Source organism: Malus sylvestris, chromosome 15 (genome assembly GCF_916048215.2).
Source record: "Malus sylvestris chromosome 15, drMalSylv7.2, whole genome shotgun sequence".
NCBI classification, from domain to species: Eukaryota; Viridiplantae; Streptophyta; class Magnoliopsida; order Rosales; family Rosaceae; genus Malus; species Malus sylvestris.
In genome coordinates this window covers 46,680,490-46,691,391 of record NC_062274.1, presented here as the reverse complement: position 1 = coordinate 46,691,391, position 10,902 = coordinate 46,680,490, and the positions used below count along the sequence as shown (strand labels likewise).

At 37.1% G+C, this 10,902-nt stretch overlaps 2 protein-coding genes across 6 annotated transcripts; both read left to right on the top strand.

Annotated features, from left to right (window-relative positions):
- Positions 1 to 2,102: 2,102 nt before the first annotated feature.
- On the top strand, positions 2,103 to 5,547 carry LOC126605427 (uncharacterized). 2 transcript variants are annotated; one of them, XM_050272830.1, is made up of 6 exons: positions 2,103 to 2,530; positions 3,165 to 3,255; positions 3,335 to 3,498; positions 4,746 to 4,773; positions 4,936 to 5,044; positions 5,254 to 5,547. In XM_050272830.1, exons 1-6 carry the CDS (start codon positions 2,237 to 2,239, stop codon positions 5,333 to 5,335), a joined length of 768 nt encoding a protein of 255 aa, XP_050128787.1. In that variant the 5' UTR covers positions 2,103 to 2,236; the 3' UTR covers positions 5,336 to 5,547. The 2 variants fall into 2 exon arrangements, with proteins under 2 accessions (XP_050128787.1, XP_050128788.1); XM_050272831.1 differs by having other exon boundaries at positions 2,106 to 2,530; positions 3,338 to 3,498.
- A 2,316-nt stretch (positions 5,548 to 7,863) lies between these two features.
- On the top strand, positions 7,864 to 10,639 carry LOC126605422 (uncharacterized). Of its 4 annotated transcripts, none has more exons than XM_050272825.1 (6): positions 7,864 to 8,190; positions 9,051 to 9,179; positions 9,287 to 9,361; positions 9,580 to 9,823; positions 9,961 to 10,027; positions 10,130 to 10,639. In XM_050272825.1, exons 2-5 carry the CDS (start codon positions 9,063 to 9,065, stop codon positions 9,978 to 9,980), a joined length of 456 nt encoding a protein of 151 aa, XP_050128782.1. In that variant the 5' UTR covers positions 7,864 to 8,190; positions 9,051 to 9,062; the 3' UTR covers positions 9,981 to 10,027; positions 10,130 to 10,639. The 4 variants fall into 4 exon arrangements, with proteins under 4 accessions (XP_050128782.1, XP_050128784.1, XP_050128783.1 ...); XM_050272827.1 differs by having other exon boundaries at positions 7,866 to 8,190; positions 9,048 to 9,179; positions 10,175 to 10,639; XM_050272826.1 differs by having other exon boundaries at positions 7,866 to 8,190; positions 9,048 to 9,179; positions 10,111 to 10,639.
- Positions 10,640 to 10,902: the final 263 nt, after the last annotated feature.

Below are 10,902 nucleotides of genomic sequence, written 5' to 3'. Positions count from 1 at the left end.
CAACTTAAACTTTAAATGTACTTTCGGATAATGACAATGGACGTGACGAAATCGGTTAAAAATTTTATCTGAAATTAAAAATAGAATTATTTTTTACTATTTTAGAACATAAAAAAATATTAATATTTTATTACCTATTGCCATGGCTATTCAGTTTAGAGGTGGAGATACAAAAGACAATTACCGTTCATTACAAGTTGTTCCTATTCAGTGGGGAGGATTCAATTGCCAATTGCCATGAGGGCCTTCCTACATTGTAAGTGCTCTTAAGTGGTTGTACCAAATCAAAACAACCAAAATGATGTGGTTTTGGATTTAGAGCTTTTAATTTTGTTTTCGCTTCTTCCACTAGCCGAGTCGCCGCAACAACCTTTGTTTTCTAATCTGCATCAATATTCCAACCATTTCCAAGTCGCACCGACCCAGTTTCTGGCAAATCTCGTTTCTTTAGCTCTCATAGTGTGATTTGACATTAATCGGAAGAATCGATGCTTCAAAGTCAAGATTCCATTTTTGTGAACAAATAGTTCAAATACTATTGTAATTTTTTAGTTAGATTTGTACAATTGATCCCAATTTAAGGAGTACCTTATGAAATTTCTTATATACTACGGTGTACTCCACATTAAATTTAATAAATATATTTTCTTTTATATATATATACGCACACACAAAATAATATATTTACATTAAAATCAAGAGTGTAAGAGTAAATTTCCTAAAAGGAACATAGATATTGAAACCTTCTCTCCTAATACCAAGTGTTGATCATGATGAGTTAATGTTGTGGTTGGGCAGGATTTGGCAAACATTTAATTAGGTGTCCAAATACAACTTTACAATATTTTAATCACCAACGATATTCCAGCTCACCTCATCAAAGACACGTAACTTGACAAACGTAAACCTACAGAAAATAAATATTATTTGATAAAACAAATGAACCATTCCGTCATTTCGTGTGAGTGGGATGTATTCCCTTCCACGGAACCAAACGCAGCCTTTCGCATTCGTCCTCCTCCTCATGAATGATTCTACTGTCATGAATTTACGGATATATTGTTACAGTGACGAAAATACATTATAATAATAAAATAAAAATATACGTAAATTAAAAAATTTACATATACACCACTATAGGAATATATCCTCTCTAGATTTGAACCATTCCGATCATGCGGACCTCCCTCCCATTGGAATTAGATTCTCTCTCGGGATCTCACGGATCAATTAATACCAAACGTTCGTAAAAAATCATGTGGCCACATTTTTTTCTTTTTTATATTTTTCACGCAAAACGAGATTGCCTTACTGTTGAAGATATAAAAAACAAATTATGTCTGCACGATTTTTTACGAACAGTTTGTATTAATTGATTCCCGGGATCTCCAGTGAGAAGATCGGAGAGGATCCAATTCTCCTATTATCACTCACCTTCCCCTGCCACCCAATTTCCACTGCATATTTTCCCGACCTTCAACCCCTCCCAATTTTTTCTTCTTTCTTTCTATTCGGTACTACTTTGTCAAAAAGAAGGTAAGGTTGTTGAGGAGAAAGAGAAAGATGAGAAAGTTGAAGAGGAAGATTGATCTCAACCGCACTATTTTAAGCGAGCGACTGATATTATTTGGTTTGCAAAATTTGAATTGTTCGCATTAGGAGAGGATTTGTTTGTTTCTACCAAAATACTCTTCTAATTTTTTGATATTAGAGAGAATACAAATTCATGTAAATTATTTTATTATTATTAAAGTACGTCGCGTATTGGTATACATATGTAATACAAATGGAGTAGAATTCTCTCCACTTCTCTTTTCATCGCCTTCCATCCCTTCCTTTCATATTGTCTTATTTTGTTTTTCCGTTGCTATAAAAATTAATATAAGATGATGACGTAACTTACATTCTCTTATTTTGTCTTTCTTTTGCTATAAAAATTAATATAAGATGTTGACGTGACTTAACCGTGATCGTTCAAATAGAAGGGGAGGAAAGGGAAGAGAAGGGAAAAAAAGAAAGGAGAAAATCCTACTCTAATACAAATTGTTTAACCAAATCCAACAAAAAAGAAAAGAAAAGAAAAACTATTTTTGAAGACAGAAAAACACCAGAAGAAAACAAAATAAAAAACCCCTTAATCTTTTAATCAATCGCATGTTGCAACAGCAACTGCCGACCCGACAATATCTTCGGATCCAAACCCCCATATCTTCTTCCAATTACGAAGCTCGCAGCCATGGAGGTCGAGGTCGTCTCCGGCTCGAAACCCTCGGCCGACGCTATATTGAGGAGAGTGGATTCGCAGAAGGATCAGCTCCGCGTGAAGAGGAAGACTCTGCAGGCGGTGCTCGAGCAGTGCCAGAGAGCGCTCGAGTCGCTCGGTACAACTGGCGGTGCTGACGAGGAGGATAATGGAGATGATGGCGAAGAAGACGATGACGATAACAGTTCTCGTGGTTCGGCCGTTGACGACGAGCGCCAACAGGGCCGGGGATCGACTAGTTCGCGGGCTGATTGCGAGGCCGACGAGGTATGGACTGTTGATGATTTTGATGAATTTAGGATTTTGTGTGGGAATTGGGAGGTTTTGGGGATTGATTTAGGTTGAAATTTGGGGTTTTGGGGATAAATTGTACATAAATAGCTTGAAATTTAACAATTTGGTTTGTAGTTTGAAACTGGGATTCAGTTGGTTTTGAAATTGGCATAAATATTGAATTAAGTTGGCAATCGAGCTGCTTCTGGTACAATCTATAGTTAATTTTGAGTTAATTGCAAGCTTCGGACTTGATTACTATGGTTACGGGGGATTGTCAAGTTTGATAACGGTGTGGACGGTTATTTCTTATAAGGTCAAAGGATGTAGCTTTTCATGATCGACTTAATTGCTTTGATTAGCTCTGTAAACAATATATGTGCCGAACGATACATAATCTGGCATTATGCAGCGGACGTCTGAGTCCTTGATCCAATCTTTTTGTGTGTTATGATATCTTCACTGAAGAAATTGGTGTGGTCCTAAAAAATTGTCTAGTCCATTCTGAAACCTTGTATCACTAATATTGCTTTTGCTATTGATTATTTTTTCCCCATAAGGGGACTTTTACTCTTTATTTTGCAACTTTACATATTCTGAAGTAGACACAATTTGCATCTTGATGCAGTTATGCGACCTTCTTAAATCGAGAGTTGAATGCCCCGACTTCCTCCAAAAGCTAGAAAGTGCACAAGCATTAGTTCCACAAAATATACCTGGTATGCATCCAAAGATAGTTGCATTTTAGACATCGGGTTCTCTATATGGTGTACATGCTAAACTGTTATTGTATGGCAGCAGAAGAAGGTAATTCTTGGGATCTGGTTAGTGAGAATGATCTATGGGAAGATGAGGATAGCAACCTTGGTGAAGAAGATTATGTTCTTGTTAGGCAAGAAGATATAGTAGAGGGTATTGCGTGCTTTATGGCTGCATACCTGTTGTCCCTTAAACAGACTAAGGTATCTTCAAACTCTGCTCAGCTACTTCATTTGATTTTATACTACCGCAACTATGATTCACGCACTGCCCAAAAAAAACACTATGATTGACCTACTGAGAAAATTCAACCTATATGACTGTCTAGCAGAATAGTATATCCATCTTAGTTTTTACAAAGAGAATGAATAAAAAGAAACACAGGGATTGATTATTTATCCTGCTTTGTGGATATGCTAGGGTTAAACATGCATAATGCTAATTGAAAACTTTGGTCCCACTGTTGGTCCTAGTTTCATCCTAGTCTAGTATTTGGCATTGACCTGTATGGCCAATACTTGGGCATGCAGTATGTTCTTAACGTTTTTTATTACTTGATCCATGTTAGTCTTGGTTGGCCTTTTGATCTTTTACATTTACTTTAACTATTCTTCCTTTTTGTTAGGGTGAATCTATGCGGTAGCGAATTTCTTGTGTCTTATGAGTTATTACTCTGAGATGCCACTCCCAATGTTTCTCTACGTAGATTTTTACATTTTTATTCTCATCACATACATAAGACATCGTAGCATTATTCTGGCTTTACACGGATGAGTTGCTAATACATAGCTGTAAGCGTAGCTTCTTGTTATTTGCACTTAATTGGTTCCACTCACAATCTGTCTATACCAACCAGTCTTTTAAATTGATCCTTTCTGATTACTCCTATCATTTTCATCTTAAAATTCTCATCTCTGTGAGGTGGATATGGATCTCTTGCTTTTGCTTCAAAGCCCATCGTCATCCTTTAAAAGAAGGGTTTTTTTTTCTCTTAGGAGTACCATACAGAATAGCTTGCTTATTGACAGTTTGTGGAACTTTTCTTTTTAGTCCATCTGGTAGTCTTTTATAAAGTAGGTTGGTGTGTGATGTATGACCTAATGACATGACATACCTAAGAGATTTGGCTGTCACTGCATTTGTAGTTTCCATCTTTTATTGCTGCTAGTATTTCCACATATCATTAACCGTGTGGATCAATGCAAGTAGGTTAGGAGGTCAAACCATTGAATTCATTAGTAATGAACCATTACGCTTTAGCACTAGTGTCAGAATTTTTAACTTATCGAATTGACATGTCTTCGTTCTATGATTGTCAAAACAGTATTCAGGCAGATTTATAAATTGTGCATATGTAGCCTCTCTTTTGTCAATTGAGCATGCTTTATACACCAAATTGGATTGTTTAGAGGTATCCACTCTTTTTAATTGGTTGCTGTTTGATTTGCAGGAATTGACCCCTAATCAACTTCAGGAAGGTGAGTCTAATATCTGTTTTTAAATTACTTCTTAAGTTTAAGCGGAATAAAAAACTCTAGCTTCAAATCGGGTAGTGCCATATGCATTTTGTGCTTTATTTGATTAGATTTGGTGTCCGCATTTTACAAATGGAATCTTACATGTCCTATTTCTTGTGTTAGCCCTTAGCAAAACATTCTCAGTGAAAACGAAGAAGGGAAAGCTTCGGAAGGCATGGGATGGAAGCAAAGTTATCTATAATGTAGCATCGTGGGGGGCAACTGCCATTGGGTAGGTTACTCTTACTTCAACCCAGTCTCACCTAATCTGATGGTTTTGGAATTTCTCACCATCATCATGCAGCATGTTGTGGATTACTCTCATAATCAAACGATTTGTTTAGTTACCGAACTTTTTACTGGTGTAACTTTATACAGAAATCGTTATCTCGGTCTTAAGTTGAATTCTCTTATTTGACCCTCTCTTTTCGTTATTTACAGGATATACCAAAACCCTGTGATCATAAGGGTTGCCACGAAAGCCTTCTGGACATCTTGTGAAGTTATATCAAAGTTTCTCTAATTTGTCTCTGCTGCCGGGAAAAGCAGGATTTGCTTCTTGTATTTAGTACTTTGTGTACTTCCAACGCAGCTTTGTGTTTCAAAAAGTGCGTAACATTACTGGCATTCTTTTCATGATACCGAATGGCGTGATTCCTTGATGAATTTAATCCTGTAAATATTTGCTTCCGATTGAAGAGTGCAGTTCAAATTTATGTAACACAGCATTGAACATGTGTCGGACATTTTAGATATTTATTTACTTGTGCACAATGTCACCAATGATGTTTTCGATCGCATTAGGCGAACTTTTCGCATAGGAAAATTCAAGATCTGTTGCGTTCTATCTCGGATGTTGAAATTAAGCAAAAACGTCTTTTAAGTGATGCCTCATAAAGCATCTAACGTACCGAATGTACGTTTCTCCAAACGTGTTGGCATTTGGTATTGGTAAGGAATTCTCTTACTCAAGCAAATTGGACAAAGTCTTTGTCCAACAACCTTACACACAAGAATCATAGAAACAAAAAGGAAAGGCTTTCTTATTTTCAATCTCATTGTTATGTAGCTACCTACTGAACATAAACATTACTTGTTCGGGGGAGAACTGTGTGCGTCACGCCACAGGGCCTCATAGATTTTGAATCGGACACCGTTTAGTCATATAAATGTATTAGTTTAGCTAATTTTACGGTCCTGTGGTATTCAATTTCACTTATAAATGAGATGTCTTAGGTTCGATCTTTGCCAAAGGGTAATTCGAATCAATTATTATGGCTAGCCTATTGTGAATATCGTGCTTATCAATTGAATCAGTTGAATCAGCTGTTTATCATGAATCTGTAACTTGGTACATACACTGTTGATTTATTTGATACATTTGGATGACTTAACAATCTCTGATTTGAATGATTTTTTGTACGGACGATCTTCAAATGAAGATTAAGAAATTGAACGATTCCCATTATGAAACTTCTATGGCAAAGATATGTGTGGGACCATGATTTACCCGGGCTAGAGTAAGGCGGATCGGAATACGCGTACCTCAGAAGTCCGGTCATGAACTCAATAGCCTCCCTTGCGGAGCTGACTAAATGGATATTCTCCGTTTATGAATTCAATGGTTCATTACTAATGAATTCAATGGTTTATGAAGTCCGGTCACGACCTCCTAACCTACTTAAGGTATGCATAAACTCATATCATCAATATCTGAATCTCATAAACGTGTATTAAAACTTACCGCCTTTATGCGTAGGGCATTAGTGTAGGTTCGATTAGAATATCGCTTGTAATAATATAATGGCCATTATTTTTGTAGCTTAAGATTTAGAGACTTTATTAATGGTTTTGCAAACTAATGGCTTAAATGTTTACACCTTATGGTTTGGCATTCTCTTCTAGAATGCCCAACTGCAGATTTCGAGAGTGTTGAAGGCAACCTGCCGGCGCATGAGGAAAGAGTTGTGGTGTTCCCCGGGATATTATTATCAACGTTATTATGAACTGATGTTGGAGGCAGTTGATGCCGATGGGGTTAAATTTTACCAGGCACAAGTTGCGGTAGATTCCGTTGATGACAGAATGTGGTTGGAAGTGTTTTGTGTCAGGGATGATGAACATTATTCTTTAAGACTATATCATCACCTAGGTAACTATACACTTATTCGATTTACACCATGTGGTTGCTTTGATCAATCCATGATTAAACTTGATACTCAATTCAAGTGTTGTATAGGCGATGTCTTTAAATAGGAGAGAGATTTACGGCCGTCACTATGGGCAAGGAAAAAAGTAATACAGCACAAAAATTACATACAGAATCATTCCTTGTCAACACAAGAGCAACAAAAGACAGCAGTAATCGCAACAAGTTAGCTTACAGAAAGAGCAAGTCCACACTTTTGATGCCCCACAAACCCAAGACATCAATTTCAGAGGGTGGTTCGGGCATGACAACAGAAAGACCAGTCCCGAAAAGGTCACAGTATAGAGCAAAAGCTGAAGTAAGATGAGCTGCAAGCCAGTAAGGGCATACTCTTGGTTGAGCATACTAAGATGCTGGCTCTTGCGGGTGGGCGGATGAAATTATTACACAGCGTTAGACGTGTAACAATGCCACCAATTATCACCCTACTAAGTACTAAAGACCAGATCGTGTTAGTTTGCTCCCGTCACCTCAGATTGTATAATGCCTTGTGATTGTTCTTCACAAAACAACACTACCGCTCTGCTTGGAAACATCTTTCTATTGCTCCGAAACCAAGGTGCAAAATTTGATTAGAAGCAGCCTAAAAGACTCTACCATTTCATAAATAACATAGATTGGGGTATCCCTAGACACCGATACTAATCAAAGCGGACAAAAATTATAAATAAAATCTAAGAGGAGTTTTAGTTAAGTAATTAGCTAAAAGAACTTTATAAATGGAGGACTTATAGATATCAGGAATTAACCTAGTTGCATGTGCACGTAGGGTAAACTCACAGCTGAGGTACCAGAAATTGAAACACGTCAAATATAAATTCATGCATAAAAGCTTGATGTGAAAGAAAGAGATACCCGGAAGACGGAGGTCTGGCGATGATGGCACCAGTGGGTGGAATCGGGAGACACGCAGAGCGTACGTACATGTTTGCATTTCTCTCCCAATTTCATTAAAACAACTACAAGCCATGTCCTAGAAAATAAAAAATCACAAACCGAAACCCTAAGGCAAAAAATTAAAAGAAGAAAAAGTCTCTCTCTCTCTCTCTCCCTTCTCGTCACTTTCTCTCGACCCAAACAAAAAAAAAAAAAAAAAAAAAAACAGCAAGGAGAAACCCCTGAAACTTGGAATCGGACCTTCCCCTCGCTCAATTTCTGTCATCGAATGGGTAATTATCTAAATCTCTACTTCTATTTTGCTTAAGTTTAAAATTTTTCATTGAAATTGATACAAAGATCCCAACTTCCCAAAGTTGATTTCTTTGGGGGAATTTCAAATCTTTCCATCTCCTTTTTTACTTTCTTATATATACTGTCTGATAATAGGCATATTTATGCCTGAATTGTGTTGATTTCTTTCGGGGAATTTCAGATCTTTCGATCTCCTCTTTTACTTTCTTATCTATACAATCTGATTATATGCAGATTTATGCCTGAATTGTGTTAATTCTGTGTGTTAAAAGCTCTCCAAAAGAGTTTACAATTCTTTTTTCTTTTCATTGAAATGGAAGCCTAATACTTCAAAATCTAAGCTTTCCCATATGTTTCAATCTCCCGCGGCTACAAACCCAGGAATCCAGACCCAAATTTAATATCGAGTCGTAAAAGGGTTGGATCTGGAGCTCTGAGAACCACTCATATTTATTTGTTTCTGTGTTTTTTTTTTTATGGTTTTTGAAAAATTAGACCCGAAATGGATTGGAATATCTGCATTTTACAGCAAGGTCCTAACTTTTTAGTTTGGTGGTTGGGGATGAATAGAAAGGCTAAAACTTTTGGTGATACAGATAGAATATGGTGTGATTTGGGCATCTGGGGAAGTTGAAAATCTGATTTACAAGTTGGATTGGTTCAAGATTCATCTTTTACTTCTTGCGATCCTTACTTTGTAAATGAAAGATCAATTGTTGGGGGAAGGGCATTTAGTTATCGTCAAGATACTATGAAGAAACATATTAGTGAAGTTATCTGTTTGGTTATTGCGCGAATTCATCAGACCCTTTTAGCCTAACTTTTCTCTGTGTAGTAGAGATATATATCCATGGCTCAGAGACGTGTGCTGGGGAGCAGTAGTAAATACATTCAGAATTATGGAAGACTTATTGGAAGCCATGGAAGAAGCGTTTCCACACCCACACCCACAAATACTAAGAAACAGGTAAAACCAATGCTCATATTAAATTGCAACAAGAATTTGCACAACTCTCTCTCTCTCTCTCTCTCTCTCTCTCTCTCTCTCTCTCTCATAATGAATTTGAATACCAGGAATTTGATTATCATATGGATTTAGGAGGATTAGGGCCTGCCCGCTTCGCAACACAAGAGTTCAACAGGCTTAAGGTATCCATAAACTCATATCATCAATATCTGAATCTCATGTATGTGTATTAAAATTTTCCGCCTTTATACGTAGGGCGTTAGTGTAGCTTTGATTAGAATTTCACACGTAATAATATAATGGCCATTATTTTTGTAGCTTGAGATTTAAAGACTTTATTAATGGTTTTGCAAACTTATGCATTAATGTTTACATCTTATGGTTTGGCACTCTCTTCTAGAATGCCCAACTGCAGATTTCGAGAGTGTTGAAGGCAACCTGCAGGCACATGAGGAAAGAGTTGTGGCGTTCCCCGGGATATTATTATCAACGTTATTATGAACTGGTGTTGGAGGCAGTTGATGCCGATGAGGTTAAATTTTACCAAGCACAAGTTGCGGTAGATTCCGTTGATGACATAATGTGGTTGGAAGTGTTTTGCGTCATGGATGAACATTATTCTTTAAGACTATATCATCACTTAGGTAACTATACACACTTATTTGATTTACACCATGTGGTGCTTTGATCATTGTCATATTACGCGTTTAGGGCGAGGGCTGGTATGTTACGCCTAATTCTGTATTATTAGTATTGATCATCAATTATTTGTTTGAAACAGACAACTTTTTTGATGAATGATGCTTCAAACTCCAGAGGTCCGGATCTCTTCGTGTATCTTTGTTTAGGTTTGCATCTTCTTCTTCTTCTATTTGGTAACAATTCTCGTTTACATTTTTAATGTGTAAAGTTCTGGTCTAATGTGCACAAGTGATTTCATCGGTCACAAGATTTCCATTATTGAACCCTCGTGGCACGGTGTTTGCTGTCGGTAGACTACTGTACATGTCAACTGTCACAGAGGCGAACGAGGTGAAGATGCGTGTGTGTGTGTCCACTGCAAGGAGCAAAGTAGCATGGAGATCGTCCTCATGGCTTTAGTTCAATGATCTATTTGAATTATCATCTCTAAGACTTCGTTTTGTTTATTTTTTCTTAGACACTGATGTTATTAGCATCTAGGCGATAACCAATATCTAGTTATAATATGAACAGACATTGATTGTTCCATAGTACGCGTTTTTGCTAAGGCGTATGTGAGTGAGGATGCTTGATCTGCAATGTCAAGTCAAAGTAGAGCTAGATGCTAAGAGATCGTTCGAAGTCTAGTATTGTGTAACTGAAAAACAAGTTTGATGTCCTAGAGATCTTTCGGAGGGCCACTGCAGAGTCACTGGATGTGTGTTTCTGATATTGTTTGTAGTTCTAGTTATTTCAAATCGTCATTCTTTCTTCATTAAGCCTTTTATTGTTCTTACTTGATGGATTATTCCCCCACTCTAAATTCTAAACGATTAAGAGGGAGCTTCAAACTTGGGTGTAGAAGGACGATCGCCCCACTCAAGCCAACTTGGTTACATAGACGACGTCCACCTTTTTTCGCTCCCAAGGTCGAATTTCAACTCATTCCTCATCTTAAATGATAAATGTAACTAATCGTAAATAATGAAATGCTCACATTCACTAAAGTTTAACCCTTGCGTAAACAATCATCAATCCATGA

What these genes read in the sequence shown, in the direction of transcription:
- LOC126605422 (XM_050272825.1), top strand. Translation starts at nt 9,063, where the DNA reads ATGGCTCAGAGACGTGTGCTGGGGAGCAGTAGTAAATACATTCAGAAT. An exon ending in AAGAGTTCAACAGGCTTAAG is followed by an intron (nt 9,362 to 9,579) that starts GTATCCATAAAC and finishes ACTCTCTTCTAG; the next exon opens with AATGCCCAACTGCAGATTTC. An exon ending in AAGACTATATCATCACTTAG is followed by an intron (nt 9,824 to 9,960) that starts GTAACTATACAC and finishes TGTTTGAAACAG; the next exon opens with ACAACTTTTTTGATGAATGA.
- LOC126605427 (XM_050272830.1), top strand. Translation starts at nt 2,237, where the DNA reads ATGGAGGTCGAGGTCGTCTCCGGCTCGAAACCCTCGGCCGACGCTATA. An exon ending in AGTTCCACAAAATATACCTG is followed by an intron (nt 3,256 to 3,334) that starts GTATGCATCCAA and finishes ATTGTATGGCAG; the next exon opens with CAGAAGAAGGTAATTCTTGG. An exon ending in CCCTAATCAACTTCAGGAAG is followed by an intron (nt 4,774 to 4,935) that starts GTGAGTCTAATA and finishes TTCTTGTGTTAG; the next exon opens with CCCTTAGCAAAACATTCTCA.